The sequence below is a fragment of the Ambystoma mexicanum genome, chromosome 6q, assembly GCF_040938575.1.
Source record: "Ambystoma mexicanum isolate Mex_15411 chromosome 6q, UKY_AmexF1_1, whole genome shotgun sequence".
In the NCBI taxonomy this organism is placed as follows: domain Eukaryota; kingdom Metazoa; phylum Chordata; class Amphibia; order Caudata; family Ambystomatidae; genus Ambystoma; species Ambystoma mexicanum.
Genome location: NC_090937.1, coordinates 1,418,937,233 through 1,418,964,724, shown reverse-complemented (window position 1 = coordinate 1,418,964,724; position 27,492 = coordinate 1,418,937,233). Strand labels below are relative to the sequence as shown.

Here is a 27,492-nt window from a genome sequence, read left to right as displayed (position 1 = left end):
TGCCACTCTAAAATGGCGTTGCCCTTCTTCTGATCCATCTTGATGCCGTCCTCAGAAAGGATGAATCCTAAGTAGGAGATTGATTTAGCTACAAATACAGATTTTTCTTGTTTGGCTAAAAGCTGGTTTTCCTGGAGTCTTTTGAGTACTTCAATGACTTGTTGAGTGTGAAGTGTGGGATCCTTTGAGTAAATAAGGATGTCATCTAGATAGATGATCACTGAGATATACATGAGATCAGAGAAGATTCTGTCAATAAACCTCTGGAATATGGCCGGAGCGTTGACTAAGCCAAAAGGCATCACCTGATATTCATAAAGACTGAATGAGTACGAAATGCCATCTTCCATTTGTCTCCTTGATGGATACGCAGCAGGTGATAAGCGCTTCTGAGGTCTAATTTTGTGAAAATTCTTGCCCCTTGTACGGCTTCCAAGATGTGATTTATGAGGGGCATGGGGTACCGGTCTCGGATCGTGACCTTATTCAAGCCGCAAAAGTCAATACAAGGTCGCAATTCTGAAGAATCCCGTTTGGGAATGAAAAACAACTGAGCCCCTGCAGGAGACTTGGAAGTCTGAATAAAACCGTTTTCGAGATGGTTATCGAGGTTTCGTCTGAGGGCATTCTTTTCTGACTGAGAGAGTGAGAACATGCGTCCGAATGGAACCAAGGAGCCAGGAACCAACTCTATAGCGCAGTCTTCAGGTCTATGTGGGGGGAGCTCCAAAGACAGTTTCTCAGTAAAGACTTGTGCGAATTCATTATACTCTACGGGCACCGAGTGAATTCCCACTGTTCCCTCTTGGCTCGTTACCATAGCTTGTACCTTAGCCACACATGGCTGTGATAGACAATGTAGCTTGCAATGTTCTGATAAGAAGGCCAACGGATTTTTGAACCAGTCAATGTGAGGATTGTGTTTGCGAAGCAACGATATGCCTAGAATGATGGGAAAATGGCTGCCCGAATGATATCGAATCTGAGGGATTCTGTGTGTTGAAAGATTTTCAGTTGAAGATCTTCGGTCTGGTGAGTGATTGGCCATGAGGATAAAGGAGAACCGTCAACTCCTTCCACCTTCTGGTCTTCAGACCGTTCGAGTCTAGCAATGCCCATCTTAGTTGCCTAATGGGTGTCCATGAAGTTGTCGGCTGCTCCGCAGTCTAGCAGAGCTAAAGCTTCTATCCAGTCTGAGCTTCCTTTGATGTGAACCGAGATTGCCAATAGTCGAGAGTCTTCAGTCTGTTGCCTAGAAGAGACTGACAGTGAAATGTAGGGACTGACAGTAGATTTGATCCCTCGGACGCTTGTCCCTTTTAGCTCAGAGGGTGGTCGTTTCCCGACCTTCGAGACGACAATTCTGTGCATCCTTGGATGGTATGGGTCTTTGAAGCACAGTAGGCACACAAACCTCTTTGTCGACGTCATCTTCTTTCTTCTAAAGAGAGTGGCCCTCGAGTGGTGCCTATCTGCATAGGTTTGTCTTGTCGTGAAGCTGCGGCAGGAGTCGGCTAGGTTGGCAAAGGTCTTTCCGGCACAGTTCTCCATCAGACCCTTCTTTTCTCGTTCCGTCTTTCTGTCAGACGGTTTTCAATCTGGAGAACTGAAGAGAACAAATCATTTAAAGAAGTAGGTCTTGAGGATCTTGCCAATTCGTCTTTGATCTCTTCTTTCAGACCGCATCTGAAAATGGTGCACTGAGCTTGTTCTGGCCACCCTGCTTGAGTGGCTTAAGTCTTGAACGTGGAGATGTATGATAGCACTTCCATGGACCCTTGTTGAACATCAAGTAATTCCTCATATGCCGAATACGTTATTTCTGCTCTTTCTAAAGTCTGCCTTAGGAGAGACTGAAACCCTTCAAAATCCTGAAGAACTGGATCCCCCCCAGTAACAAGGGGTGTGGCCCATGCCAAGGCATTACCTGTCATGTTAGAGATGAGAAAGCCCACTTTGGCTTGACTGGTAGCATACATGACAGGTCGGAATGTAAAATACACTTTACAAGCGTCGAAGAACTCTTTAACCTTTTTGGGTGTGCCATCAAATTTACCTGTGGATAATGGCATATGTGGCAGCTCAGGAGCCGGTGAGGGCTCTCTGCTTGTTACCAACTGCTTAAGTACAATGTTTTCTGCCTTCAAGGTTTGTACTTCTTGTGTAATCGCCCGGTTTTCGTTCTTTAGGGTCTGGACTTCTTGGGAGAATGATTGCACAGCTCCCACTAACTCCTGGACTTGTTCTGCAGTAGCCATTTCCTGTTGGCATTGCAAACTGTCAGTTTTCCACTGACACTTGTGCTCAATTCGTTGTCTTCCGACCCACTACCTCTCTCCGACTCCTCACCTGCAGAGCTGGAGTCCGAACGATAATGTATGGGGCTCTCTCTATACGGCTGCAGCTGTGATGACAGAAGCGTGCCTCGATAAGAAGCCACAGTGGCCACCTGGGAACGGTAGCACTGAGGCCCCTCCACCGAAGCAGGCGAGAATCCGGGGAAAAAGCCCTTGGCAGAAAAAACCCTGTGGTGGAGAAGGCGTCCTGCCGACGGTGAAGCTGGAGTGGAGCGTACGGAGGAACGTTCTTCTCTTCCCAGTCCAAACGGTAACCTCCGGAAATATGAACGAGGGAAGGTAGACACAGCCTTGGCGGAGAAGGATCCAGAAGATGACACTGCGAACAGCAGCATGGGGAAAACGTTGGCAGAAAAAACAGAGGGGAAGAAAGAAAACAAGAACCAAAGAATGGCAGAAAAAGGGTAGCAAAATAGAGGCAGAGGAGGAGGGAGCAAAGAGCGGAGAGGGAGAGAGTGAGCGGGGGCCTGGAAACAGGAACCTGCGACGAAAGAGAAAAAACAGAGGGAGCGTTGAAAACAGTACTGGAGAGAAAGCAAAAGCAAACACTCCAATGTTGCAACACGCGGCTCGCTGGGAGGAAGGCAGTGAAGTACCTCCCCGCGAGCCGAGCATCGGAAACCTGGGAAGAAAAGACTAGACCGCCACCATAGGTTTAAGGAAAGTGTGATGGAACATTCAATGGCCTCCCCAACGGAAGCGATTCCACTGCTTCCAAGAATTTGGGCGCATGAAAAACTCGAAGCCTAGTCAGGACAGGACTCACCCCCCGTACAGAGTATCTCTTTAGCCCATTTTGTCCTGCCCACCCCTGGGCTGTCCCTCCTGTTACCAGGAAGAAATCCAAGCAAAATATGGGCCAATGTTAGTCAATGGATAACCATGGCCCTAGAGGGGGCCTACACAACTCCACTACCAACAGACCCACGATGGTAAATCGACAAATAACCCAGCAGCACACAGGACCCAGAAGTGCCCGTTTTGGAGAACTTGTCTAAGGAACAGCAAAACAACCAGCTGAGTAAGAGGATTCTTCCATAGGTCAAGTTGCAGGATCCAGGAACAAAGGGATTTGCACTCCAGACCACCGACGATCCAGATGACCAAAAAGAAGAACCTGCCTTCATAGGAGGGTGACTCACCATCTAGGAGAAGAAGCTATGACGAATAAGGCCCCAGGAAGGTGTAGCCACCAGTCCAAGTGGATCTGGACTGCTGATAGTGCAAAACATAGCATCCAGCCATCATGAAATGGTCCTAGGATGGGGCAACATAGGCAGTGAACCAAGATGGCCCAGATGAAGAGCAGAGGTGTGCAGGGTCGGACTGGGACAAGAAATAGGCCCGGTCACCCAAAATAAAAGTGGCCCACCCCTCACCTCAAAAAAGTGGCCCACCCCTTGTCTCACGACCCTTGACGTCTGATGACATCACCAGAAGTGATGTCATTTGACCCCACCCCAAAGTGACATCCTGGGAAGCGATGAAACACAACCTTTCACACCTTGACAAAACAGGAAGTGGCATCAAATAGCATTGTTCCTAAGTACACTATTTTACTGTGAATCCAAGCAGACGTCGAAGGCCAAATGATAATATGTTATTGTATAGCACTTCCTCTGAAGCTCTTTTTATAGAACAAATATGCATACAATATCACCCAGCCTGTGTTGGTACTGATTTATCAACCTAAGAAGGATGAAAGGCTTTAAAAGAAAGAAAAAAAAAATGTGGAAAAAAATATATATTTGTTTCAATTTTTTTTTCCAAACTGGCCCAGGCATGGCCAGAAATCGGCCCCCACCCCCCAGGGATGATTTCGGCATGGCCACGGGCCGAAAGTCTGAGGGGTCAATCCAACCCTGGAGGTGTGGTAATGGTGCCTCCCTTCTTGCCAATGGAGGCTTCCTATCTCAATTGAGGCATTCTAACCGAATGAGGCATCCTACATGGAATAAAAGGGAAAGACGGAGTAGAGGTTGGGCTAGAAGGAGAGCAGAAAGAATCCCAGCACATCCAGTGATGAGAACCACAAGGAGGGCATGGGATGGCAAATCCTTCAGTGATTCAGGTAAAATCTAACAGAACTGAGGAATTCACAAAGTCTGTCCTAGATATACATTCACTCATGGGCTGGTCTAAGCCAGCCCTCCACTCATACAAAAGGCAGACATACAATGGTTTTGGTGGCCAGCCAATCAGGGTGGCCCTAAAAGCTACCAAACATTAAAGTCCACCCATACAGTTTCTGTTTTGGCCTGTCTGGGGCAGGAGGCCAGTCTAAATTAGGTCAAATAAGTACTGAAGCGGCAGGGCTTGCCTCAGAGTAAGCTCAAGCGTGCACAACTGCCATTTTAGTGCTGCCACAAGTTTCTACCATCAAAGGAATGGCCGAAAAAAATGGCAAAGAGAAGGACTTCATTAGCTGCTCCCCAAGTAAAGCCAAAATCAAAATTCCAGCTGTCACCAGCCTACTGCCCCAACATACATGTAGACCGACAGACCTTTAAAAAAATGCATATGATGGTTACCAAAATTGTACAAGGAGCTGAACCACTGGTAAGCTAAAATGATATTACAGATGTCACCACCACTCTGCAACACAAGCAAAGGGTGATATAAAAAGCACCACTGTCCTAGTAGTCTTATTGGCTACCATAGGGCAATATACAAAAAAGGGTTTTATTGGCAGGGAAGTTCAAAAGCAGTCCCTCTGGCTATCAAAATCAAATTAAATATCCTAGACGACCAAGGGGAAAAAAGATTAGAGGCCCCATGAAACGAGCTGGGCCATCCATGCAAAATGGAATTCTGCCCTAACACTAGAGTTAGCTGAAAGAGGTCCCAAGAGGGTGTGTTTTTGGATGGGGAGAGGCAGGTATCAAGGAGAAATGGCTATTGGGATAAGCATGGCTATGGGTAGTCAATGGGTGAGTAGAAACGAAACACCCACAAGCTTTGTGTTGTTTCCCATCTGTTCTCTGATGCAACTGTTTTGGTTAAAGTGCTACCTATTAGGCACACTAAAAAGGGTTCAATCAACCAATATTATGGTACATTTCTGATCTAATAAAATGCATGATTACCATTACGAATAATTGTAGAACATGTTAGAAGCTTTGAAATATTCACACCCAGCTTGTACTCTGGATTTTAACTGGGTCTTAGTGGGGTTGGAAGTCTGACAGGAAAACAGACATAATCCAAATTCCGGTGTAGCCTGATGTTGCAATGGACTCTTGGGGTGGTGTGCTTCTATTTTTCTCTGCATTAAGAAGTCATCAAGATTAATACACTTGAGGTTTTGTTGCTTGTAAAATTCTATTTACAAGGAGGCATCAGCATTAACATAAACATCAGTGCTATTTCATACATTGTTAGAACTAATCTACACCTTAAGGGAAGTTAATCGGACGCATATGATTTTCCTCTGCAAAAAAGTAACAAGGATGTGTGTTGGGGCACAGCTCTAGATTTGAATGGTGGAGGAAGCGCCCGGCGGACTATGCCAGTGTACTTGCATTGTGAGGATCCACAAACCAGTTGAGCCAAACTGGCTCATGATGAGTTTTGTCAACAGTGACCAACTATTGTATAAGTAGAAGAAGCCTCAGACTGAAAAGGCACGAAAATTAGAACAGAGGCTCTGATAATGCAAGTAGGAATGGCATGGGCTCCATATGCAGACTGAAGACTCTGACAGATAAGAAATAGAAAAAAGAGAAAGTGGGAAAGAAGGAGCAGGTGGAAGCAAGAACAGGGCCAGGGCATATGAAAGGAGAAAGAGTGACCACATTAAGCATGTCAGAATAATAGTCTAACTATAGGAGAGGAGGCAGGGTTTATGGCGGCTATTCCTGTAACACCAGCTGGTTGGGTCTTGGATGCGAAGGCAGGGAAACAGCAGTTTGCCTTTACTGCATCAGTACAGTCTGTGGTGACTAGAAATAGTGGGAACTGGTACAAAAAGGGGCATGTGCAGAAGGGCAGTTTGCCAGTTCAGACAAAATGCATAGTGAGTCCATTGGGGGACCTTATTTGCAGGACTGCTGAACAGTATCTATCTCAGTTTTAGTAGATTGATGTACTTACACCACTCAGATATATAGTCATCAAAATAAGCTTTGAGCAGGACGCCCCTCGTGAGCTCCGTGCTCCGTCCTCTTCCTCTAGACTTTCCTCTGCAAGTGTGTCTTGTGGGAGCAGAATAGGTGCATTGTTGAGGCTGTGAACCCGAGTACCTGAGTACCATTGGGACCATTAGCACCCTGTCTGGGTATGCTGGATGGCTGGTTATGTATATGGTGTGGTCCAAAAGGACCACCTATTCACTGGGAAACTTCTTGTTTTTAAAACTCTTTCCTGATATTTGCCCTAGAATTTTGAGAGCGTTGTGATCTTTTTTGGCTCTTTCTAGAGCACCATCTGCCTTCCCAAATAACTGAGAATCTTTCAATGGCTTATCGAAGAGGGTGTCTGAGTTTCTTCTTCAAACCCAGTCCATCTTAACCATGCATTACGCATGATGCCCCCGCTATTTGGTGCCCTGCCAACATCCGCTGCGCCCAGGCTATTTTTACTTATGGTGTTAGCTGTTTGTTTACCTTGTAATATTTTACAGAAGGTCAACCGAAGGAATTAATTTGTTTACTTAATTGCTCCATGTCGTCCCACTGTGACCTGTGTGACTAAGGGAATTTGTCCCTTTTACCCAGGGAGGCTAGGGAGGTGACCTCGCTCTGCGAGACCCTCCGTAGGGGTCTTAGCAAGTGGGACCTCACTGGGAGAGACTTCCCCTTTGTGGACAAGAACTCCCGTTACGCTGAGGAACTCCCTAAGCCATTCCCAGTTATGGCATACATGGGTCGAACCGATGTGCAAAATACAACCACCTTTAGAAGATTGGCTGAAGACGAACATAAAGTATGCCACTATCCTCAAGAGAAAGAATATGGGCCTCAGGTCTGACCTGGCGGGTTTAACACCACCCGCCTGCAGGCGGACGTGGAAACACCGGCACCATCATGAGATGGTGCTGGTGTTTCCACTTCCCCATTGAGTCCTATAGGACTCAATGAGAATGGGGATTTACCGAATTCCGCCTCCGGAATTCCCGGGTCACCACGGTCGTAATGCCCCGGTAAATCCGGGAATCACAGAGGCGGAATGGTAATACGAGTCTGGCGGTAACCTGCCGGAATTTCAGGCACGGTTACCACCGGACTCGTAATGAGGCCCTATGTCACTTTAAGAAAAAAACTCCAATTGACTGCGACAAGGAGGCTGAAAATAAAGGCCATGCAGAACAAGGACGATTGAGAGAGGTGGGAACGCCAGCAGGGGAGGCCCACTGGAAACGCAACACTTGACAGAGACAGAGCCGAGCAGAGTTGCAGATCCTGCGAAGTTCAGAACTGCTTTGCGACAGAGAGATGCAGAAAAACCAGCATATGCAGGTGCTTCCCCATCAGTAGCGCCGATACCAGCCAGCTGAAAGTGCAGCAACCTGTCCGGGTATCAAAAGTGATACAGGAATGCCGAGCAGTGCAAGATAAGCACTTTGTCGATAATGACCTGGCAAAGAGGTGGGAGGAAAGAATCGGTGAATGCAGGCCCAGGAGATGTTCCCTTGTAAGGACTGAGGTAACAGGGAGAACAGGAGGAATGGGAGGTTGCAGGGGATACCTTTTATTTCGAAGGGAACTTGTTGCAGTGAAATTGACGAACTTGAAGAACTATAATAGTCTGAGAAAGAGACTCCCGAGTGGTCCTGAGAAAGAGGTCATTAAACCTGGGATAAAGTTACCATGGGAAATGGGGATGAGACCTGGTTATGCAAGAAAGTCAGAGAATAGCCTATTTGAGAGAAAATACTACAAAGTAAAGGGCATGTGAAGCCTACGAGATAAAAGAAACAGAAAAGGTACATCACCTAAAAGAGAATATCTTACCCAAATACAGAATGCCAAGCAGCCTAGATCCAAGACAGACTAAAGTCTCCGATTTATGGAGGGCAGTACATCAAGGTAGAGGAAAAAACAAATATATTGTGAGACAATTCCATGACTTGGTACGGAAGGTGACCATAGACTATTTAAAAGATTGGATATTGAGAGTAACTCTGAAAGTTAAAGAAGACCATTACACCATAGGGAGAAGGGAGTCATTCTCCGGACCTTAGTTTATCAGATTAATGGTAAGGTAAGTCAGGGTTAGAGTTTTGGACGTCAGACCTTGTTATTTTGGACATTTCCCAACGACTGACGAGCACCTTAGTTATTCACAAATGTAGGGAATACCCACTAGTCTTAGAGATAGATACGCTTTATTCCTATTATTTAATAAACATATATTGGAAATGTCATCAGTGTCACGTCCTCCTTCTGATCCGTCATACCCGTTATATCTGGCCATGAGAGCTGTGGCATTGGCTATTCTGACGCTATATGCAGCGGAAGTTGCTGCCTTCTTGCCAAAAGCATATATGCATCTGCTCTCTATAACAAGTGGGTATTCGGTGACTTCCATAGGTAAATGAGCACTTTTACTGGCACTGAATCAGGAGCTAACTGGCCTGGACGGCATAGACAGGAAACAGATTATAAGTATTTTTATAACCATCTTTTTTTTGTTCAGGAAATACTGTATTCCTGTGGACGTTTACAGGGTATGAACAATATTTAAAGTGACTGAAACATGCACTGCTTTTTCAAATGTCCTCATGTTGTTTCATTCAAACTTAATTTTAGGTATCGGGACATCAATACTGTTATAGCTTTCAAACCATCTTACTTAATCCAAATTATATTACTACAATAAGATATATCCTTCTGAAGAGCTACTTTAATTCATATACAATTTCACATTTTTGTATAGTTCAGAATTGATATAATATATTGAGGTTGTTTGCTCAAATTAGGAATGTATTACTGTAATCAAAATAATCGAGTTGAGATTTTTTACTTTAATAAGAATTGTAAACAATTTTCAGAGCTTCTGACAGTACTACTCTTACTCAGCATCACTGTTCATTTGGCTGGCCAGCCAGCTATCGCCTTTAGACACACCAGGATTCTTGTTTGCCCTCTGTGGTCCCGAGAGTGTCCGTCTTTGGCATTCTAAGACCAAATGTACCTCTTGCTTTCATCTCATACAATTTTGCAGCAGCTTCAGGACTCCTTCTCCCCCTTTCACTCAACTCTCCCACACCTTTCTGTAGTTCAGCCTAAAGGTCTGACCGAGGAAGTGCTTGTACCAGAATGCTAAAAGGATCACTTTAATACATCATAACACCAATAAAGTCCATCTGTCCATTATTTAACCAACTTAGATTAAATACACAATGCTTGTTTCAGAAACTCCTCTGTTACAGAGTAAATAGGGAGGTGTGATAGGGCTAGGAGAAAAGAGAAAGCTAGTCTACATTGGTTTACGTCTAGCACTTTTAATAAGCAAAGAATGTTTTTTGTTGCAATGCATGATCTGCTTGGTTGCCCACTGTACAAATAAATCTGTATTTCTATTGAGGGGCTGCCCATTTGACTGTTACTCACGTTCCCTCTAATGCAGTTCAAAAGAGGTGTCCCTCATCTTAGCACGAGGGTACTGCTCTACATTTAAACTGAGTCGATATAAATAATCCATAGGGACCTACACAGGAAAACTAATTACATACACCCAAAAATGTCATTTTATGAAATTCCTGTGTATAATATTTCAAGGATTTTAACACCACCTCGCCTACAATAGATTAGTAATTAATTGTTAATGAATCCAGTGTATTAAGCCAGATTTGAAAGTTTATCAGAGTAAGGCTCTTTCACAGACATCACTCACCCAGGGACCATATGGTGCTGTGTCATTTTATGTGATATCCTAAAGGGTAGCTCGCTAATCTCTAACTGGACATTCATTTAACCGATTTTGGTGTGGTATTTGCCTGTATGATGGTGATTGATGGCATTAATAGATGTATTGCTTCTGGTAATGCACGTAGGTGAGGCAGGGATGCAAACACAACCGCGTTGTTTCTGAGAGCCCCAAATGGGAAAGCAGATTTAGGCAGTAACAACTCAGCATTTAGCATTTCCCATTTGGGGCTCTCCGAGAGCCCCAAATGGGAAATCAGCTGTAGGCAGAAACACTACGTGGCATGTAAACACAACCGTGTTGTGTTTCTGCCTGCTGTGGCTCTCACTTTGGGTCTCCGGTGCTCCCGGGAGCACCGGAGACCCAAAGTGAGAGCCACAGCAGGCAGAAACACAACGCAGTTGTGTTGGAAAACGCTGCGGTTTTTCTTTCCGAGTTTCTCAGGCTCCTCCGAGCCGGAGGAGCCTGAGAAACTTGGAAAGAAAAACCGCAGCGTTTTCCAACACAATAACGTTGTATTTATGTTTGCGGTCGCTTCAAAAGCGACCGCAAACATAAATACAACGTTTTTAAAGCTGCGGTTTTATTTCTAAGTTTTCCGGGCTCCTCCAGCCCGGAAAACTTAGAAAAAATCCGCAGCAATTGCTTATTTTTAAAAAAAAATAAATAGCACTTACCGAGATTCAGGTGCAGCTTTCCTGCTCTGGTCTCCGGTCCCCGTCCTCCGCGTACAGCACTAATGAAGGGAAAGCCACCCAGCAGTAGCTTTTGTTTACTACAGCTGGCTGGCTTTTCCTTCATTAGTGCCGCAAAAGCAAAAGCCAGCACAGGAGGGCATCCATTTCACAAAATGGATGCGCCCATGTGCTTGCTTTTGCGAATTTTGAGCTTGAATAGCTCAAAATTTTACTTAGGAAGTTTTAAAAAAGAGAATGCTAGTATTTTTTTTTATGTTGCCTATCTATTTTTTAAATAACATTTTGTACTAGACCATGCCTTTAATAATCTCCACCCTGCCCTCTAGCAATAGTCCTAATCTGCCATATCTAGCCCTGAGTAGATCTGCCAGTGGTTCTATTAGAAGTGTGAATAGTAGGGGGTCAATGGACAGCCCTGGCGTGTGCCTCCCAGCGGTTCCAGCACCTCCAAAAGGACGCAGTTGATGCTTATTCTAGCATAAGGGTGTGTGGACAGGACCCTGATCACTTTATGAAGTTATCGCCAAAACCATAATTTTGCAGGACTCTGAACAAGAAGGGCCAGTAGACCGTGTCAAAGGCCTTTTGCATGTCCAATGTTATCGCCACCCCTTGCAATTCTTTCGGAACTGGCGCTAGTATTATGTAACAGAGTTGAATATTTGTTGCTGTGGATCTGCCTGTTACGAAGCCTGCTTGGTCCTCATGGACCATATAAGGCATTAGTGGTGTCATCCGGGCTGCCAGGATCTTGGTGAAGATCTTGGCATCGGTATTTATTAATGAAAGTGGCCTATACGAGCCACAATCTTCGGGGAGCTTCCCTGGCTTAAGTAACAGGGTAATGATAGCTTCCCTGGTGGTTTCGGGTAGTTCCCCCTTCTCTTGGGCTTCTGTCCAGAAAGCGTGCAGTTTGGGGACGAGGAGCCCAACAAACTCCTTGTAGAATTCTGCGTCAAGGCCATCAGAGCCTGGTGCTTTTCCGTTGGGCAGAGCCTTAATGGCCTCTGATATCTCAGCAACAGTGATCAGGCCTTCCAGTGCTTCCCTGGCGGCGGAAGATAGAAGCATAGTCGGTATTTTGGCAAGGTATTGATCTAGATCATGATCAGAGGTTATGCTTTGGGGAGAGTACAGATGCTTATAAAAATCATAGAATGTTTCCTCGATCTCTGCCAGTTCTGTGGTCACCACCCCGTCCAATCGTGTTATGCATGGTATGCTCGTGGGCCCTCGCTCGCCTCTTACCATTCTTGCCAAGTGTCTGCCAGGACGTTTTCGTTCTACATATCGCCTTGCAGCTGCGGGTCTGTCAAAGTAGCGGCCCTCGCGATCCGCTGCATTCCTAAATTCTTCCACCTGGGATTTAATGTCTAATCCCAATTGAGGGGACGGGTTTTGAGCAGATTTCTCTTGCATACTGGCAATATCCCTTTCACGCCACTGCAGCTCTCTGCAAATGTCTTTCAGCACTCCAAACTCCGTTGACATCGCTGAGCTTCTTATGCACACTTTGAAAGCCTGCCACAATACTGCCTGGCTCGTCACGAGCCTTCGTTGTGTTCAAAGTACTCCTCAATATGTTGGGCCAGTGCTGTTTTGTAGACTTGATCTGCCAGTGCTGTAGGTTTGAATCTCCACGGGGGTCTATGTATTTTCATCTCCGGGATTGGGATGTTTTTTGGATGGCGGAATGGTCGTTGAACGTTCTAGGGTGTATCAGTGTGTCAGTGATCCAGCTTAGGACATCACGGGATAGTAGCCAAACATCTATCCTGGAGTGCATATCATGTACCGAGGAATAGTACGTGTATGCCCGCTTTGTGCCATGTAGGGTGCGCCATGCATCCCATAGGCATAGGTCGGACATGTGGGTTAGTATCATACGGGCAGCGTTGGTCAGAGCTCTTGGTTGATTTGATGTGCGATCTAGATGCGTGCAAGAATGATGTTAATATCGCCACCACAAATCAGATGAGCTGTAGGGTATTTAGCCAGTTTTCCAAATAGTGCAGAGTAGAAACCGGGGTCGTCTACATTGGGGCCATATATGTTCATAAGTAGTACTTCCTTCTTTCTGAGACTGCCATGTACCAGGACCTAACAGCCCTCCTGATCAATCGCTGTACTGTGGCACGTGAAAGGGATGGATCTATGTATCAAAATCACCACTCCTCCAGCCCGGCTTGAGTAGGACGTGTAGTGATGCTGTGGCCCCCAGCTGGGAGCCAACCTCTCCGCCTGGTGATCTAGTAAGTGAGTTTCCTGAAGGAATACTACTCTGGGGCCCAGCCTATTAATGTAAGCCATGATTTTCCTTCTCTTTATTGGGGACCCTAACCCACAGACATTCCAGCACAATAGCGTGATATTATCCTTGTCTTCCTTAGCCATAATCGTGTAGTCTCCTCAGGAGGTGTGCAACATGTCTGTATCTAGGTTTAATTACCTCTTTTTCAATTTTCAGTACCTGTGATTTTTGAACTTTTAACCCCACCCTGCCCATCCCACCCCCTTACCCCACCCTCATAGTTCCCCGAACATCAACTATGTTTACCTTTTCACCACCCTCCCGTCCAATATCCTATAGCGTGCGTCTGCAGCTGGGGGTGTCTGCTGCGACGGTTTAGGCCTGTTGGCTTCATTCACTTCCGGCTTGTCTCGTAGATATCCGTTTCTAGGGCACATATTAAACCTTTGGAATTACCCATGTTTCCCACATAAATGAATCGTATCTTTCAACAAGAAGAAAGAACAACAAAACAAAAACTGAAATCAGGATTAAGCTGCTCCAGTGTCTGTCATCTTCTCCCGTTCCGGCATTACTGCATCACATGGTAGATCTTGTCACAGTGTTCCGTTGGTTAAGTTGTTGGTGTCATCCATCGGCTGCTGCAACGGTAGTGGAATGTTGGCCTCCACGAAACTCGTCGCCTCTTTTGGAAACGTGAAGAAGTACGTTTTGTTGTTGTGCTGCAGACGCAACCTAGCGGGGTACAGCATCGCATAGGTGATATGACGTTCTCGTAGAAGTTTCTTGATGCCAGATGAAGGATGAAGGAGCGCCTTTCTTGTTGAACCGCTAGCGTGTAGTCTGGGAATATACGGATGGTGCTGGCTTCCCATCGTAGCTTCCGTTTATCTCTGTAGTTCATCATTCGTGCAATGATGGGCCTGGGGTAGGCTCCAGGTTTGGGTCGTGGTGCCAGCGTTCTTTGTCCCCGTTCTACAACGAACATGGGTGACCAGCAAGTCTCTCAAAAGCGTTTCTACAGCGAGCTCCATGGGGCCCTTAAGAGCTTCCTCCGTGACTCCAATTATAGGTATATTGTTGCAACGCGATCTGGCTTCTAAATCTTCACATTTTAGTTTCACAGATCCTTAATCCTTCGCCATAGTCGTCAACGTAACGTAATTCGTAGTGCTTCCAATACGTCCGCAGTGGTGCTGATACGGATCTCAGCCTCTGTAATGCGGCTGGTGGCTTTTTCCAGCTGATTTTTGATGGTTGCCACATTCGCTGTGATCCCATCTAGTTTATCATTTAGGGTCGAGAAGCCTTGTTGCATAGCCGTTAAAACTGCTTGCGGCTCTATGGTCGCTGATACGGTGGTAGATTCTGCCAGTGGTGCCTGTCCTGAAGACATGACCTCCGTAGGTACTTTCCTCGTCGCAGTGGTAAACTTATCTATTGCTCCTTTGCCTTTTTTAGGACCTAGTCCTTTTGGCATCGTCCACTATCTCCTAAAGTAATTTTCTTGAGGTTCTGTGTGTGCCCAACAGAGCAATGTGGATATCTTGCTATGCGTAATTCGGTGCTGTTAGACTGTTGAGGCGGCAGAATGTGGACCGTTTGGTGTTACCTGTGAAGCTTCATTGAGGGGGTATTAGTATTGCAGCTGGCGCAGCCCCGTATTCACTTTACGTAGTTTGCAGTTAGCAAACTACCCCTTCGCCCTGCATCACTGGATGATACGAGTGCTAGGTCTAGTAGAGAATCTCTCAGGGGGTCCACTCTGTGGGTCCAGTGGCCAGGTGTCAGTATCGATGAAAGGGTATTCAGAATCTCGCTGCGCTCTTACCGTTGGTGCTTCGCTGGCACCTCACTTCAGTGCTGTGGGTGATCACGAGGAGTTAATATGAGAGTACATCTTGTGATCTGCCTTACATATGTAACTAATAGTCACTGGCGGTGGTCATGCACAGGAGTTCACTCATAAGGACCATGCAGTGTTTGCCCGTTGCTGCATTCATCTGTTTTGAGCGACTGCACTTCATGTCACATTGGCGTGCTACTGGATACATAGGCAATTTCACGTATATATTGCAGGATTCTCTCCAGGGCTCCACACGGCTGCCGTCTGTCCAGGGCAGGGACCGTTGGTTCCCTGAGTGTGCAAGCTGTCCTGAGATTTAATTGCCTTCGCTCAGGGAGATGTTTGGACTCTGTGGGCACCCTGGCTGGGGACCTCCGTTGCCCTGCACCCCTTCGCGAGTGCGGCTAACTCGCCTGCGATCACCGTAGGGGACCGGGTCCAGCCACAAGCCAGGCGCTTATCTGCTTCTCAATGCATCTGACCATGGGTGGTGTCGCCTCTCGGGCAGCCTCTTGATCCGGTGACGGGTGCACGCCGGTTCAGAGCCTCCCCATGTCACGTAATGAACAATGCGTGAGTGTTCGAGTCACTCGACGTTTCTCTGTCGTTCCGCCATGGATCTCTCCCAAATTTTCACAGCATGTCGTGGGAAGTATCGGGCATAATTCCTCAAGAGCTCGAGCAAAACCAGGACTTAGTAGCAGAGTTAAGGATCAAATGGCCCAGATCGTCGCAAGAGCTCACGCGGCAAGGAACATCTCACTGCATGCGCAACAGCGCCCCCCCAACAAGGGATAGAGTTTAAGCAAACACAAGACATATGGAGGCAAGAGTATGCTTGGAATGTAGCATCAACTCCATGGTAATACGAACTGGATACTTTGCCATGTTTAAATCATTTGTTGCCTTGCAGAATTCTGCTTGTGACTATGTTTTACATTCGGTCTTCCATCTCGTTTTCATCAACTTCCAAGGAAAGGCTTTAGTTGTTTATCTTCAAATCGAGGTTTGATAGGGATGTACAGTTTGCAATAAAGTTCAGAGCAAGTCTCAATTATGGCTTCGCCAGATAAACCCACAACATCTAGTTTACTGACCAACAGCAGAATCTGGTGCTTTCTTCGCTAATGTGTAAGTAAGCTTTCCTGGCTGTACTGCTTCTCACATAATAATTGATGTTGACCCTTAAAGTGCTGCAGGTATTGTCAGTGGTGAAGTTATCAAAATTAATTATGACTCTAACCACTGAGAAAATCCAACATAGCTTAATCTATGAAATTACTGTCTGTACTGTCAATCATGTGCACCGGAAACCAGTACAACGAATTTCTTCTTGTGACCAATCTAACACATTATTTAACTGTAGTAAAGGGAAACATTAAATGCATCACAAAAATTAAGAAAGTGGAGGTGTTGGTAGTATTTTTAGGCTAAGTACTCGGAAAAGAGGCCAGTCCGAACTATAACATTTAGCATTCCTTTGAAGATTTCCCCCATGTACCTAAAATTTGGCATTCCTTTGAAGATTTCCCCCATGTACCTAAAATTTGGCATTCCTTTGAAGATTTCCCCCATTTACCTGCATGTCGCTCGCCTGCCTATAACATCGAACGTTCTCTACCATCCTCATTACTGGCATGTCTGAAGTTCCCATACTAACTGCTTCACCTTCCTTGAATCCCACACAAGCTGCCTTGCCTTCCTTTGATCTCAGCCTGCTGAATTTCACTCCCGGGCCTACCGAAACTCACTTCCACCTTGACACATCCAATTTAACACATCCACAGTAGATTCAACAAAAACTAAAAGTCAACCTTGCCAAAATTGTGGGAGGTGCTCTACTGAGAACTAACATGGACAAATAACCTGTGCTCTGGAATGATTCTCACTCAGGACGAAGGTCTACAACCATGCTTTAGCTCACTGTAATGTTCACCGAGGAGACATTTCCATTTGCAAGTCAGTCTGGTCCCAGCCATAAGGACAAACCAGCTAGGCAATTCTCCTCTGAACAAAACTAGCAACAGTGGGACGCAGACGTGTGTTTCTGCCTTGTGGGACATTGAAAGTAAGATCAAGCTGTGTTTCTCTGGGCACAGAGAGCAAGGGGTCGACTTCTGGGTTACCCTTGTAACTTAGGGTGAAACCCCATACTTACTTGACAACATTGTGGTTGTCCATCTACTGAGAACAAGCATGGACAAATAACCTGTCAGTTTGAAGTGACAGCTTGGGTCGATTGCTCGCTTCCCTTCACATTACTGATTAAATTGTGATAAATGGCATGGTTCACGGAAAAGAGCAAACCCAACAATAGATTCAGTTCATCAGAAGACTTGCTGAAACATTAGTGATAACAGAAATCGGAACAGATGTACGGCTGGGGGGGTTGTCGAAGGGGGGGAAGCATGAAGAAGGAGTGGGTGAGACAGTGAGGCAACAAGAGGTTCACCCCTAACAGAAAGGGAACATGACACCATGCTAGGACATTCCTAAGATAACATTAGGAGCTGCAGAACAACATCTGGAGAGTGACAGGCAGAGAGGGGAGGCGCCTGGGGTTTAAGAGGGGACGTGCCCTGAAATGTACCAGAATGGAGAGGTGCATGCCTTGAAGCCATTTCGAAGGAGATAGAAGGACAGGGAGCCATGCAGCGCCGAAAGCCAGAGGGAGGGGGGTGAGAAGAGAGCAGTAAGGTGGAACCTTACGGTGGGGCATTGAAAAAACACACACTTGAGAAGAGCAGGGGGAGAGAGTGATTGGAACCACAAGAGGGTGAAAGAACTAAGGGGCTGGTAGAAAAGAAGTCAAAGAAGGGGGACAGGCTCAGAGGTGACACAAAAAAGGCCCAGTTTATAGGAAAAGATATAATTCTTAAAGAAGGGGTCATGAGGGTGCGTTTGTCAGGAAAGGAGATCACACTAATGACATAGAACCAGTACTGCTAGCTGCACATACCCAATACATTGCTGATTCGAACACCATTGTAATCAATTAAGTCAACTTAATTAGCTTTATAAAGACACAAACTAAAGTCAAGTATTTAGTCTGCAGTTGGCTTGTTTTGTATTATTAGATTTAGTTCTCAATATATTATTGGCTTACCTTAATGTGCATTTTTGCTCTTTTTAAGAGACTTAGAGTGGTATGTCTAGTGCTATCTGGTCCAAGAGGCACAAGCTGCTTCAACTGCTCCAAATATAGCCGGAGCTTGGCTCGTCTGTAACAATGAAAATGAAAATAGTTTGTAGTAAATGTGTCAAAAAAAGAGAAGGAACTATGATCTGCTAAAATTCATACAATGGATTCACACTCGCTAAAAAAAACTACCTTTTAATTTTAGTGGTGTACGCCCATTCATTTTAAAATCAGTACACATTGCAATACCTAAGCCGTGGAGAGCTGTAAATGGCAAGATACACCAAAGCCAGAGAGTTATAAGAACCCTGAGCCTTCTGCAGTTCAGGGGTCTGTAACCTGTGTCTCTCCAGTTATTGTGATCCCTGCCCATTGAATATGCTGAATATGCTGGCAAGAGCTGATGGGATTTGTAGTCCAAAACATCTGGGAAACCAAAGATTTCAGACCCCTGTGCCAGTTGAACACATGCATGGAAGTGACTTCTATGTGGCAAGCTCCATTTAGCCCCCGTCCAGAGACACAAGCACACTCCAATCAATTTTGCTGGGGTTACTTTCACTCTTTACCTACATAAACACTGAATTAGTAGCATGTACCACATTTACTACATTTGAATGAAACTAGGAACCCCAACATATATTAGGCACAATATATCATAATGATATCCAGTCAGGAAGCTAGACCAGAGACAGTATGATCTCTCCAAGACCCTTTTTCAATTTGTATAAACTCACTGAGTGGAGAGGCTTCAAATAAAATGTTGCCATCCTTTATGCCTTCTGCTTGTTGTAGCTCAATCCTGTCTTTTGTCAGTGAAGCTGCAGTGATACAAATGCACTTCAAAGGATGCTTTCATGGCGAGGCTGGGGAGGACCAACAGGGCAAGCAGCTCTTCAATACTTGTACTGCGCACTTAGGCAAGACAGCTTTAGGCAAGCAGATTAGGAGATGGAACCTTTTAGTGATTGCTGATTTCATAACCAATGAAAGTGAGCAGAGGGAGCCAATGGTATAGGCTCAGAGGCTTCTTTTCAATTGCTCATGAAATACATGATCTAGAAAGAAATATAGAAATGCAGCATAGATTATTGAATAGCCCTTTCTCTATGGCCATGCTTTTTTTAGTCTGGTTTTCCTATAGTAAAATCAACTTCTAGTTACACTCACCTTAAAGATGGTTGTCCTCTTGGTTCCCATCGCTGAAACCTTTGTTGATTTGGCTCCAGAATTCAGGACTTCTACTCGTTTTTGTGATATATTTACTAATCTGGATTCAGTTTGTATTCTCTCTCTCATTTGATTTTCATGCTCAGATCCCACAATTCCATGGCTTAGTAACCAGTTGCTTACAACACTTCCACATCATCTTTTCTAAAGAGCCTCCTCTTGCTAAATTCATGTCTCTCTGAATACAGCAAAGCAAAACTACCATTACATTCACATTTAGAAAAATGTTTTAAAATTTCAATATTATCGAAGTATTGTTATGTGAGAAGAAAACCAAAGCGATGGATGGCACTGCTTGGGCTGATAATCCTGAATCATTTAGAAATCCTCTAGTTTGCAAAACTTTCATCACACCATTTTAAAGCTCGTACACTACAGAAGGGACCAACCATAGGCAAAAGAGTAATGACCAACTAGAAGTGTCCATCAGAAGCTGTATGGCCTATGTCCTCTCTGCACAAAAACCTCTTTAGCGACTCGTTGTGCAAGCCCTTGGCTATTATTACTCTTACCTTCTATTGAGATGCCCCTTTCAACTGGCTGAAATGTAGCACTCTATAATGAAGTTAGCTAAGAGGGTCTTTAAATGGTAGTGATCCAATAGGACCCCTTTTGGGACGCATTCTAGGGCAAGTTGTGAAACACCAATGCCCCTTTACAAGAGGCCTTGCATAACACTGAGCCACATTACAACATGGGGTGGAGGTGTGCCTCTTATCATTGCTGGGCACTTCTAACAATTGACAACATCTAGTGATATTATATAACTTCCAGTTATCACCTGGTCAGAACATTTTAATTGAGACACCTGACCGTTTTGCAGTCTGCAACAGAAATGCCAATTGCCTTGCATTAAGCACTCCCTAAAAAGTCAATGCAGCTGCAGCAATTCTCTGTGCATTTAACGGTATGCAAGTTGTATTCGCACTGCAACAATGGTTTATAGAGGCATTCGTTTTCAAGGTTTTGTTGGGACATGTATTTAGACCTAAAGAAAGTCTGCATGCCACACCTCAGCGGTCAGATATAAACTGTCTATACTTAATAAACACTGCACCGTCATACCAATGGCGAAATTTAGGAACATCATTAACATAAAAGAACTTAAAACAGTTAAAGTAAAACCACTGACAGTTCAATATCAGTAGGGAGAACAGAATGGGCAAGCACTGGGTATTGTGATAAGCTTTACCGGAGCTCGATCATCAACTTGTCTTGACCGTACGTCACTTGCCATAGTCCCTGCACTGGTGGCGGTTGCTTTCTCGCACCCTCGCAGCGGCTCAGTCCCCCCAGGGACTGGAGAACTCAGGCAGGGAATGGACCACAGCTAGTCCCCTGTGGGTTCTGCCCAAAATGTTCAGGCCACTGTGCGACCCCCACCAAGATGGTGGCACCCAGTGCTCCAGAGAAGATTTGGAAGTGAGAGTAATTTACTCCCTATTTTTTAAAGTTGGGAGTAACATTATTTTTATGGGAGTAAAAATGTAAGTCCAATTCCCAATGGGAGTATTTTATATGTGATTAACCAAAACATGTTTTTAACTGAAAAATGGAAAATAAGTGTAATCATCATTTCTTTTCACTTCATTATTCATACACATTAAAAGATTGTTTACTTCTTCTGAAAAGGCAGCAATAATAACAGTTTCTTCCTGTGGCGCTATGTGCACTAGTGAGCCAAACACATCCATTGAGCTGTGTGGGTGAAAGCAGGGGCACAAGGTTCTACATGTCTGTTGCCTATTTTTTGTTTGGGAGTACTTTTACTCCCTATTTTTAATTTTTTTGGGAGTATTTGCCTATTTTTAGGGAGTAAAAGTGGCTGATACAGCCCTTATCTGCTGGGCTGGCGGCACTTATGGCAATGTACACATGCCAAGTCCCTTCTGGTTTCGGGGACCTTTAATAGAGTGTGCAGGTATAAAGCAGGCAAGTGCCCCAGCTCAGAGCACTGAGTGCTCTGCATCTGCCAGTCATGTTTTTTTTCCATCAGGTCCAAGGCCAAGAAGCCTGCTTGCCCTAATTTCTTGTTTCTGTTGTGGTCTATACTCAAGGGCTTTGCTTTCTTTTTAAGGTCTCTCTTGATCTGCTTTTTTCTCCCTTTTTAGAATTATTCCTGTGTGTTGTGTCCTACCTTCACCCATGGTATCTCCTCTTTTGTGCATTTAGGAACCCCTTCTCTGACTCCTGGGTTCCAGTGGTCCTGCTCCTCTCCTTTCGAGTTTTGGGGCCATCCACCCAACCCTCAACTAATGGCCCCTTTGACACCGTGCACCCAGATGTAAATCTAGTGCCAAAATGAGAGGGAAGGGATGGGGTCACCCGTATCCAGTATAAAAAAGGTAAGGTTGCCACTTCAGCATGAACTTGATTTAATGGTGCATGACGGCAAAGGTGGCCCTGGGGGGTACAATGAGTTCCATCCACATATGTCTACTTTCCCCTGTGCCGCATGCAAAAGAGGGATTCCATGGTAAACGAGAAGCAGTTTCATTTTCCAACCTTAAAAGGCAAGCACTAATCACACCACACATTCACAGCACGTGGTTACTGCGCGAAGTCTACTGGCCCCTGCAAGTGCCGCATGGCCATTGTCTGAAATATTTGCTTCCCCATACTAGTGACAGTGGGAATTAGACACATTTGCAATTTTCTCCTTTTTCCAATTGCCTCTTTTTAACTTCCGTGAATGCTGGCCCCACCTTCCATAGTGCAATATTGTAGGTGGCACCATCGCTCCACGAGCCCAAAATCACTTTAAAATGTTACTCTGCAACCCTCCACTCGCCCAAACAAACGCAGCGAAAAAGCAGGTGAAACGGCCACGACGAGGTGGGCACCTTTCATACCATTGACTTGTCTGAAGGTGCTTGTAACCCTTCACATTTCTGTACACCTTTTCCTACAGTATAGCACTTTCTTTCACTGAACATTTTTGGCTTCATATAGAACTAAGAATAATAGAATTTAACCAAATCCTCTTTTAAATACAGCATACGCCATGACATATTTTAGTCCAACGTTACATCATTCTGATTTATTACCAACACTATAAAGGAACAGTTTCACAAGCTTAAATGGAAACCTACCACAGCAATTAGTTACCGAACATCACGGGGTTTCCCTGTGACATGCATTATTGTGGCAAAGGCCGAAAGCACTTGAGACGTCGCCGCTAACAGAACAAGCCTTAACATGTCTGAAGTATGGTGTAAATGAGTCAGTGGCTACACACTCGCCATTCTACAGGAAATACTGTGCGTTCAGCTATGCATCACAGACACTCCAGCTGTAGGTATCCGACGGTTCCACACTTAAATAAATAAAATAATGTTGCCTGAAGTTATCATTGATTTTAGCAGAGCCTTCAATAACAGTTGTGTTCAACTCATCTCGTTCATTTTTTCCCCATGCAATTACGGCTGGTGGTATGTGCAAAACCACCATTTTGCAGTTAAGGTAACAAGTACAAGCTTGGGTATTCCCATAAATACTGCTTGCCGTCTTCTCCGTATAGGAGCATTGGATCACTGCCCTCAAGGAGGCCTGGTGCTGCTGTGTTCCAAATGGCCTCTCTGCCATCACTTGCCCTCAGAGTCAGCACATGGCCTTCGGGACCCTCCTCTACCCTTGCCCCACTCAGGTCCCCTCGGTCACATTGCCTTCCAATACACGCATAGATTTGGCCGCTTGTTCTTGTCTCCCCGGTGAACTTCTGCCCCCTTGGAGGCCCATCCCTGCCCTTCCAGTGGACAATGAGACACAACCTGATCTGATCCTGAAATGTCTCACTCAGAATTGTCTCAACCTCATTGACTTAGATCACCATTATGCCCCTCCACTTCACTTGCCTAGTCTAGAGAACCATGGACACCATGTGCCACCATCCACTGATAGATGCTCCTTCACAGCATTCTCTGCAAAAAAGCTGCAGGCAAACCTCTGTTTCTTAATGGCCAACAGAAGCCCAGCCACTCACTCTTTACTGCCTTTCACCACAATAGGACTATCCCCAGGGGCAACACCTTTGTCCTGGAAGCAAGAAAACACAGCGTAACACAGGTTCGAATCCCAATCCCACGCTTAGAAACCAATATCTGGCATTAAACGCGTTATAAAAGAAAAATTATTGTACCTGTGAAACTAGGCCACGCCAGAAACACTCGCCCAATAGTACTCCCAGTAAAAATGAGTCTGTCTTTTAAAATTGTCTCCAGAACTTAGCGAAGACAACAGTAAAAATTAGCTTTTCACCAAGCTCCAGAGATCTGGCCCTCTTTCATTAAAATGGCAGCATAAGCAACACATTGCAGCCATGTCACATAGTGAATGTTCACATTTCAGCAAATCAGAACGCCAGAAACATACCACTATCCAAACTGATTGTTTTGCAGAGGAAAAACTTAAAATGGTACGCCAATGTATTTTCTCAAGTTTACTGTTCTCAGATCGAATTAATGCAGGGCCCTTCACATTGAAATGGGGTTCAGTTCATTCCTACTACCTAAACAAGGAATGAGAAATACGAATAAGGCCATCTTGCAGGAGTCAGGAGTTCACTGCCCCCCGCTTATTCAGATAAGTGTGCGGGTTTAAGTTTCTACCAGGTACTGTTTGCGTTGCACTTGGTTGAGGAAGATTTGCAATGCTAAATTAACCTCGCCAACAATAAGTGCTAAAATGCTGTGTGATCTGGTTTTCTTCCTATATCTATAGGCAAATGGCACAAAAAGGACCCCAGAATGGGTAACCATTCCAAAACTATAGGAATCATGTACCCTGCTTCCCAATGAGGGTAGTCGTTGCATAGGGGAGTACATTAAGACATTCTTAAAGTCACTGTGTAGCATTATACGAGTGCAAACAACTTTAAAATAAGGTGGAAAATCAATTCTAAAAACGAAATATCTCTTAATTGAACAGATCTAGAGTTTGAGGAATTTTAATATAATGAAGTACACACCTGAAAAGACAACTCATCCAACATGTTTCAGGTGTTGCCTCGATAAGTGTTACTTAGGAAACTCCTGGTGCAAAGAAAGTCTGAGGGAATGTATCATCTATATATTTATGATTAAGGTAAGGATTCTGTGACTGGCAAAGTTCGGTGGCATGCCCCTACAAACTTCCTGAAAAGAAGCCTTGAGCAAGGTAGAAGACCGCCTGAATTACAAACACGTTTAGCACCCATGCCCTTGTGGGGTGCAGGCTTTGCAGGTAACTGCTTTAAACCCTCCCAAAGTCCCTTGTTTCACTGGAGCCTACCTAGGCTCAAGCTAGTGGGCTGCTATCAGCGAAGCCCGCCCACCAAAAACTTTTAGTAATGCTACCCTGTGCAGTTTCAGCGATGGAGTTTTAATTGTTTCATCATCCACTTGTATTTTAAGTATAACTAGTATAAAATGTCTTCTGGATACAAAACAATAATATGGCATCAAAATTCGAGAGTGTCCATTATGTCATAATAGGACAATTTGGTTCACCCTGGTGAAGACTTGGCCATAATCAGTGCAGTTACGTTGAAATTGGTCGGTATTACAAGTGACTAATATGCTCGATTATTTTTTTCAAAATCTTTTTGTGCTACAAGAAATTAACGCTGGGGCAAATTGGAGATATTGAAGATATTCCACTCTATCTCACATTTCTGTAAAAGATAAAACATGGAAGTTAGGTAGAGTTTGATCGCCAGGAGGACACTATGAGCCTCATCGCAAGTTTGGCGGTAAATCTGCACAATTACTTTTAAGGGTTACCCACGGAATTTTAAGGGTTACCGCTTATGTCTGTATGAGATTGTGGATCGTGGGCTCTAGGATGGAAATGATCTTGCTGAGCTCTAGTTTTTAAAGTTTATTATGTTGTGGGTTGTCTTGGTTGCAAGATCACAGGTTAGTGTTGAGGCATAGCCCATATCTCATTGGTAGAAGAAAAAGGGCTGGTTGGTTTAACCTGGATATCTTGCTTCAATTGATTTCAAGAAAATTATTTTCCGCGCAGATTTGTTGCGTTTTTGGCGCTTGATTGTGCAAACGGGTTTGTTTATTGATTTTGAAGTTTTTAGAGTACACCCTTATTTAAGGTACAGCCGGGGGCTCTTATGTCCCCATGTGGTCAGCCGACACGTGTTTCGACCCATAGGTCTTTTTCAAGGCTAGGGATTGCGGTCCGGCGCCCCCTATGGGGTCCTGGTGGAGATTGATTAGGTTCTGTAGGTATAGTGGCTCCTGTTGGGCCCTGTGGATGCTAGATTTGCGTATCTGGTAATGGCGTTGGAGCCAAGAAGCCCTCAAAGACGAACAGCCGACTGAACATCCGAAGAAGGCTCCTGAAGAGGCCTGGTATCCCTTCCTGTATATGGCCCGGTGAAGCTCTGTTTACTACCTGATCTCCGAAGACCCTGACCATTGCTTCAGCCCCTAGACTCGTAGGACCAACTAGTCTCAACGCCTTCTCGAGGATCCAGCTGTCCTGAGCCTTCAAAAGTGTCCCTGGACTATCTGGTGGAATGACCAACTCTCTCGAAACTTCGGTAGTCACCAGCTTGTGGTACAATTCACCTTTCTCCTGAATTTCATCATCTCAGAATCAATGGATCCTGTTCTAGGGAGGATTCTGCAACCATGACTGGAAGGATGCCTGCCATCACCTGTGTGCAGACCGTCGCTGGAATTCGCCTTACCCCATCCTATGTAGTGTCCTGAAGAAGCCTGCATCTGTGAATCCTGCATATCTTTATCGGCAGGGGGTGCCTCTTGCAGCTGGACCTGACCAGAGGAATCCTTGCACCCGCAGCTCCTGTGCACCTCTCACTGAAACCAACAGTGGAAAATCCAACCTCCAGCGACTACTAGTCAACCCATCAAGTCATCTGGGAAAATCAGAGTTAGTGGGGTAAGTAAACGCAAAGCATCTGTATCCCCACCCTGTCCTCCATAGGATAACATTGGGCATAAGTCAGTTTGTTGCCCAGGTCTGCCATTCCACTGCCTTTTGGTTGTCGCACCTGGGTAGTATTTTCTGAAAGGTAAGAACACATTACTTACCTTAAGAAACCTTGTTGAAAATCTTATTTGAACTATCACCAACACAAGTAAATTAGAAGTTACCTAAATAGACTACATTCTGGGGGAAAGCATTGTGGCTCCTGTGACATTTTAGGCACAAGGTACCATTCTTCTTAGGGATTGGACTGCTGAAGTTAGGGAAATTCACTTGTGACTTGTTTCCATTCTTTCTGCATTCATTTACTTACCTCCTGTATTGATCAACATTTGAATGCATTTTAAGAACTGTCAAGAATCACAGGAATCAGTCCCTTCTCCTTCTCTCTTCGCATGAGGCTAGGGAGGTGAGCCGGCACGCAACACATTCCCTAGGGTTTGAGGCAAGCTGGACCTCACAGGGAAAGATTCCCCTTTGGGGACAAGGACTCCCCATTCCTGTCAGGAACTCCCTAAGAAACCTGCCAGCAGTACCTCTTCAAAAACTTCCTGTAAAGAAACGTATAAAAAACATACAAAAATGTGTTACTGTCATCAAGAAACTGTGATTACTCCTTTGAAGGAAAAATTATCTTTTACTGAGACGAGGAGAAATATCTCTGAAGGAGTACAGAAGGCAGAACAAACAGAGAGAAAGGCATATGAGACTGCGCCGGGGAAGTCCCACAACTGTGTAATAAAAGAAAGGGAAGGAGACTGGAGAAACCGAGGAAGCCTGTGAGTTACAAAGCCGCTCGCTGGTTTACACAGAGTATAATCTGGATGCACAGTGTCTTGTAATTGAGAGGAAGCAAACTGCAGAACCAGAAGTATAGCGTCAGGAAACCAGAGAGAGGAGAGAATCTGATACAGAGCGTCCTTATCCCGAGAGAGAGTCGAGTGGTGGAGTGACCACAACAGAACCGTGGTGGACCAGAGGTCCCATGAACAACACCAACACCACTCCGCTAGAATCAACCGAGGAACCTACCGTCATACGAGGCATCGGGGAAACCGCTTGTCCCGGAAAACGAAGGAAAAGCAGCAGAGGAAACATGATAGGCCAATATGACAAATCGAAGAGAAGGTCGCACCCGAATAATACACCCAGTGACG

At 45.0% G+C, this 27,492-nt stretch overlaps 1 protein-coding gene across 1 annotated transcript in view; it reads right to left on the bottom strand.

Annotated features, from left to right (window-relative positions):
• Positions 1-27,492, bottom strand: part of MXD4 (MAX dimerization protein 4) — a 336,017-nt gene that overhangs the window by 102,703 nt on the left and 205,822 nt on the right. Inside the window, exon 5 of the mRNA XM_069632124.1 lies at positions 18,128-18,242. Within this exon, the coding sequence (XP_069488225.1) occupies positions 18,128-18,242 (115 nt within the window). The remainder of the gene's footprint in view (positions 1-18,127; positions 18,243-27,492) is intronic.